We start from the raw sequence: 6,582 nt of genomic DNA, 5'->3' as shown, positions 1-6,582 counted from the left end.
ATTTGGAACTTATATATGCTTTCATTTAGATTGATGAACAATCTTTCAAAAGGATATCATATGCCATTGCCTGCAAACGATTCCCCGGAAGTCACACACATGATCGAATCGCCATTATTTTGAATGAAATTCATTCAAAATACAATATAACTGGTGAAAAGTTGGTAGCTACTGTCACAGACAATGGTTCCAACTTTGTCAAGGCTTTCAAAAAATTTGGAGTTTATTTAGATGATTCTTTGTTTCATGAAGGTGAGTCGACGTCTAAGAATTTTTTTTAACAATACTTTTAAATCCAAACAATGGAGACATTGATAGATAAATGTGTAAACAAATCGATCTTTAAATAGATAAATGAATAATGTACGGGAGCTAATGATAATATGGATGTTGTAGACTCCATCGAAGCATACGAAGAACAAGATCAAAATGAACATGAATCTGCAGAAATAGTATCTTTTGAAGGAATGTTTCTCCGTTATTACCTCCTCATCAAAGATGTGCTAGCCACACTCTGCATTTAGCTGCAACAACTGATATTTTAAATAGTATCAATTTGCACGAAAATATGAAATTATTGTACGACGATGTAATAAAGAAATGCACGAGTTTGTGGAACTTGACGAGATCTCCAAAAAAATATGAGATCGTGGTCGAAACTTTGGGAGAAGCACTGAAACGACCCGTTGCTACGCGATGGAATTCGTTGTTCGACTGCTTCAAACAACTTATAAAGTTGAAAGACAACCTTCTGATCCTGAATGTTCAAATGGATATTGCAAATCCTTTAACATCGAACGATTTTATGTAATATACACAATTTGGAAAACATGCAAAATGAAAATTTTTCAACTGATTTGTTAAGGAGTTAGTGGCAGTCAGCAGGCTAAAAAAAAGCATTTTTTAGCGATTTTTTTTGGAAATTTATTAAAACTTTTAACGAAACAAATTTAAATATATTATAGGATAACTTTTAATAAATGTTCAGAAAAATTTTCAAGTAAAAATATTCCTTTTTTTGGACATAACAGCCGATAACGTGGACGGCCTTTTAAAAAAGGGTGGCTTGCGGTGAGCAAGATTTCTCGGGACTGGATCATCTGAAAGCAAAAATACGGACGGATTTAGAAAATATATTAGTTTTGCGGGTCCCTGATCGAAGGATTTTGAAAAAAGTTAATTAGAAACAAAATGGCGGACATTGAAAGTGAAAAATCTATTTTTACCTAAGAAAAAAAAGTGTTTATTTTCAGAATAAAAAAAAGTATATAAGGAAAAAAAAAATCCTTTGATCAGGGACCCCGCAATTATGTGCAAAAAAAGTCTTTAAAATTTCAGAGCAATAAGCTGAACCGTTTTTCAGCAATCTTGCTCACCGATTTGAAAAATGCCGTTTCGAGAAAAACGCATTTAAAGTTTCAAGTTTGAATTTGGCTGAATTAAAAAATTTTTTTTAACTTACACTGAGTCGTCTATTCCAGGGCCATAGAGAACACCTTCTGCTGACACAGCCGCTTCTAAAATGTCGATCTGTCGTTGGCGGCGGAGCATTCTTCCCTCTCGAGTGTTCTCATGCGCGCGCTTGTTACTGAGCTGTATGCGAGCAGCATCCTCTTTTTCCGCATAATTATGCGCGTTAGGGCCGCAACTAATTCCTATAGTATTCATTATTGTTAGAATCCCTTTCATGCCTTCATTAAATGTACAGGTAGCAATGTATCCCGCGATTTCGACGATCATTAAGCTGGCAGATAACGTTTTTGGAGCTATTTTCCATACTATTTGATTCAAACTTTCGTTATTGTTTTGCGTGAATCCTCCGATGCATCTTTTAAGTAATTTATCTTTACTCAGATCTTTATATATGGGCTTGATAGCTTCCAAAACGTCAGCAGGTAACGGCGTGTAACTCTGTTTGTAAGAGTCAAGTTCGTTAGTCGCCTTAGCGCGCTGATATTCGCACCATGACTCGGCTCCTTCCGGGCACTTGCTGTGTTGAGGGCTTTTGTCAGTTGAGCTGTAATGATAAAACGTAGCCCAAATCGCGTTTTTCATTTTTTCAACTGATTCACAATGTCTACGTATGGCTAAACCGTAATAAACACTTAGTTTATCGATTATTTTTCCGGTAAGCTTTCCTTTACCGCCAAGTCCTTTATTTTTTTTCTTACACTCTCTTAGTCGACTGCCCATTCGTTTCTGGACATGCCCAACGCACTCTTTTTTATTTATCACAGTCTCACCATAAGGAGCTGCATCTATAATGCCTTTGTACGTTTTAGAGTCCCCGTCGCCTATATAATTAACATATTTCACAGCATATTTTTCTTGTGACCGTTTGAATATTTCCGTGATCCCGTCAACTTCCATCTTTCCTGCAGATCCTTGATGGTTTGCAGAACATAAATCTTTGTGTGTTTTGTACCATTCTTCGAATTCTGTAGTATTTGTTCTAGATTTCCAATATTCACACATCTTACAATAACTGCTTTTGACAATTATATCAACAACTTTACCGGTAAAATAGCCAATAATTGAAAAAACACCATATAAAGACGTATATCCGCGTTTATGCCAAGTTCCGTCGCCGGATACAGTTAATTCTGATGTTTCCTCCACATTTTCAGCCTTGCAAGTCTCCGTAATTTCTTCTTTTACGGCTCTTTTCAAAAAAATTCCAGCGGCGGTCTCACAAGCACTATGTATGTCCTTCAATAAAATTAGGTATGTTTTCTTGTCTAAAAAACGCGGCAGATCCATTAATCCACAAAACTTTTGTGCACCTTTAAAACCAACACCTAACATTCTCAGAGCAAATACGAAACGTCTATTAATTACATATGAATGTCCTAAGAATGGGCACGAAGCAATGTATTGTGTAGGGCAATTGTCACACAATACAGCAATTTTAAAACCAAGGCCGCGTGCACTTGCTGTTTGAAATTTCACGTTTCCGTTACACCTTTTACATTTCACCACATTAGCAATTGCAGAAAACACAGTGATGAAATTTAAAATTCTATAATCATTATTATTATCCATTGGCACGGAAATGTCTTCTTGTTTTTTCAATTTTTTAGCCGATGCACTTGAAGCCTTTTGATCGCGCTCCGCCGTTTTTGGATTAAATACGTTTTTTCTCTTTTTTGGTTGAGATTTTTGATTCCTATCTGAGCTTCGGCTATTTCTAGAAATTTTTTGGTTTGAACGTGGCATCGCGTACTCGTAAAATAAATAATATTTAAAATTACAAGACTGCTCTGCTCGAAGTGAGAATAAAATCATACTCTAATGCAAGTATAAACTTGTAAACAAATATAAACAAAAGCAGAGAGCAGCCCGGCGCCGCATCGGCGCCGGGCTACCTCCGACCAGTCTAGAGGAGCAAGTGTTGCAGCTCTATAACTCCGCCCCTTTCAATCGAATTAACTTAAAACTTTCAGGGAATATTCTTGAAATGTGCTACTTTTAGGAAATGGCAAAATTGAAATATCGATTTTTTCAAAGTTACTGACTGCCACTAACCCCTTAATGTGTTATTAATTTTACAGATTCTTAGAGGAGTACGTTAAATGCACTGAGCCAATCGCAGAAGCACTTGATATTCTTCAGGGTGAAGTAGATGTCAGTTTGGCTACTTGCTACCAACAATTATTTCTGCGAAAAATAAATTGCAGAAAATGATCAACGCAGATCTAATTTATTGCGCAGCATTGATAAATCTACTAATAACGAGTTTAGAAAGAAGGTAAAAACAATTTACGATCGATTGCATCAATTATTACCTAGAATATTGAGTGTTACAGACGCGAGAAAGCAAAACTAAGTAATTTTAATTATCAAAAATTAATTATAAACATCAATTTGGAAAAAATTAATTTAATTACGTTCGTATTTCAGTAAATTTAAGATAGACCTTGATAGTTTTTCCTTCCACTGTAGATTTTTGAATTTGTTACAAGTTGTCGAGGAAGGAAAGCAAGCTGCTGTAGCGGCGGCAACTCACCCCAAGTTTAAAATAAGATGGTTGAAATGCCTAAGTAAAACGGCACGAGATAACGCATTGACCGTTTAAAAAAATGGAATAGCGTCATGTTACAATGTTCCATCACAGAATCTGATAGATATTAATCAGATGGACATTAGTAATGACGGGTTTGATTTCGACAATGAAAACGTTGAAAATATTACAGGGGTTACTGCATGTGAGATTGAATTTCAACGTTTCTGCCAAGAGCAGAAAAACGACATATCAATTTTGCATGCATACCCAATTATTAAATCGGCATTTTTAAAATATAATACTCTGTTGCCATCTTCGGCTCCAGTCGAAAGAATGTTCAGTTTTGCCACCATGTTTGATGCTGCAAAATTTAATCGGCTGACAGATGACAATTTTGAAAAAAGAGTACTGTCAAAAGCAAATTGTATCTTTGGGAGAACGTAAAAAATAAAAATTACTTATACTAAAAATATACTTACATTAATATTGTGCCTCTGTCAATTCTCATCAATTTAATATATTTCTTTATATATCATTCACTAATTTACTTTAGATATTGCATTGAGAGAAGCAATCACTGGATCTTGCAAATTTTTTTTTTTTTTAAATAAACGCAGACTTTTATTCACATTAAACATATTAGTTCATTAAAAACGGAGAAATTATTTTGTTAATTGAACTATTCCTTTATCAGTCACAAAAAGTTCTAATTAATTCAATTAATTTTATTACAAAAATATTTCGTTGAATTTATTCCTTATTTCTCTACGTAATTGCTGCCTTGCGCTGATTATTAATTAACTAAAATAATCAAGAAACAGACCTCGATTATTGAGTAATCAAATAATTGAAATTATTTCCTTCTGATTACCGATTATTCAAGTAATCAAAAATTTTATTTTCTGATTACCGATTGACAAAGTAATCAAATAATTTTCGAGTTTGATTACCGATTAATCGAATAATCAAAAATTTTATTTTCTGATTACCGATTGACAAAGTAATCAAATAATTTTCGATTTTGATTATCGATTAATCGAGTAATCAAAAATTTTATTTTCTGATTACCGATTGACAAAGTAATCAAATAATTTTCGAGTTTGATTACCTATTAATCGAGTAATCAAAAATTTTATTTTCTGATTACCGATTGACAAAGTAATCAAATAATTTTCGATTTTGATTACCGATTAATCGAGTAATCAAAAATTTTATTTTCTGATTACCGATTGACAAAGTAATCAAATAATTTTCGAGTTTGATTACCGATTAATCGAGTAATCAAAATTTTTATTTTCTGATTACTGATTGATAAAGTAATCAAATAATTTTCGAGTTTGATTATTGGTTAATCGAGTAATCAAATAATGGCTGCGTTCCGTAAAGAGCATATACGCGCATGTATCTATAGTATACGTAACGTATACTGTAGATACATGCGCGCATATGCTCTTTACGGAACGCAGCCAATTTTCAAGTTTGATTACTGATTATTTAAGTAATTGTTAATCAAAGCTGTAATTATTACTGAAAATATCGATGATGCCGATCCCTGGTTACAATTGTATTGGTCTAAGTTCGAAAGATGATATCGGGCAAATGATCACCGCGAGCATTGATGCATTGTTCAGATCTTTTCTGGGCATTTTCCATGACTTTGCCGAGTGTCTCGATGGTAATTTGTGCAATTTCTGCACGAATGTTGGCTTTCAAGGCGTCAAGAGTGCGTGGGCAATTGATGTACACCTTACTTTTTAGATAGCCCCACAAAAAGAAGTCTGGTGCAGTCAAATCCGGCGATCTGGGCGGCCAATATCACCATTTTTCGAGGTCCGTCCTGAGAACATTTCCTTCAAAACTGCCATTGTGGTATCTGCTGTATGGCATGTGGCACCGTCCTGTTGGAACCATAATCCCTCCACACCAAGTTCATCCACTTGTGGCTGCTGAAAATCGTGTAGCATTGCTCTATACCGCTCACCATTGACGGTAGTCGCATTGCCTTCATCATCTTCGAAGAAGAATGGCCCGATGATCTTTTCAGAGCAAATTCCGCACCAAACAGTGACTTTTTTATCAAACTGTACATGTTCGTGAATGACACAAGGATTTTCCATCCCCCAATATCGACTGTTTTGTTTGTTAACAGCGCCAGTAAGATAGAAGTGAGCTTCGTTGCTCATTATAAGATTTTTCCAAAAATTCGGCTCAGTTTGCACCAAGTTCACGACGGTTTGTGCGTATTCCAAACGCTTTGATTGGTCCAGTGGCAAAAGTTTATTTGCAATTTGAATTTTGTATGGGTACATTTGCAAATCCGTGTGCAGAATTCGTCTCAAAGTCCTGTCAGACAATTCCAACTGCGTTGCACGCTTCCTTGTTGACGTTCTTTGTCGGTGCCTTACATCCTCACGAACACGTTCAATGTTTTCTCCTGAGCGGCCCGTACGATGTCTGCCACCACGCTTGACATCGGTAACAACACCGCTTTGCAAAAATACATTTGATAAACGCCGAAATGTCTTTCCATCTGGAGCCTTTCGACTTCGATACTTTGCACGAAAAGCACGTTGAGCTGA

General features: G+C 35.4%; 1 protein-coding gene across 1 annotated transcript; it reads right to left on the bottom strand.

Annotated features, from left to right (window-relative positions):
* Positions 1-864: 864 nt before the first annotated feature.
* Positions 865-3,958, bottom strand: LOC137001164 (uncharacterized). Its single transcript, XM_067359521.1, has one exon. It carries the CDS (start codon positions 3,283-3,285, stop codon positions 1,459-1,461), a length of 1,827 nt encoding a protein of 608 aa, XP_067215622.1. The 5' UTR covers positions 3,286-3,958; the 3' UTR covers positions 865-1,458.
* Positions 3,959-6,582: the final 2,624 nt, after the last annotated feature.

Source organism: Linepithema humile, chromosome 7, assembly GCF_040581485.1.
Source record: "Linepithema humile isolate Giens D197 chromosome 7, Lhum_UNIL_v1.0, whole genome shotgun sequence".
Classification (NCBI taxonomy): domain Eukaryota; kingdom Metazoa; phylum Arthropoda; class Insecta; order Hymenoptera; family Formicidae; genus Linepithema; species Linepithema humile.
Note: the sequence above shows the minus strand (reverse complement) of the source record. Positions and strands in the feature narration are given on the sequence as shown.

What these genes read in the sequence shown, in the direction of transcription:
- LOC137001164 (XM_067359521.1), bottom strand. Translation starts at nt 3,285, where the DNA reads ATGATTTTATTCTCACTTCGAGCAGAGCAGTCTTGTAATTTTAAATAT.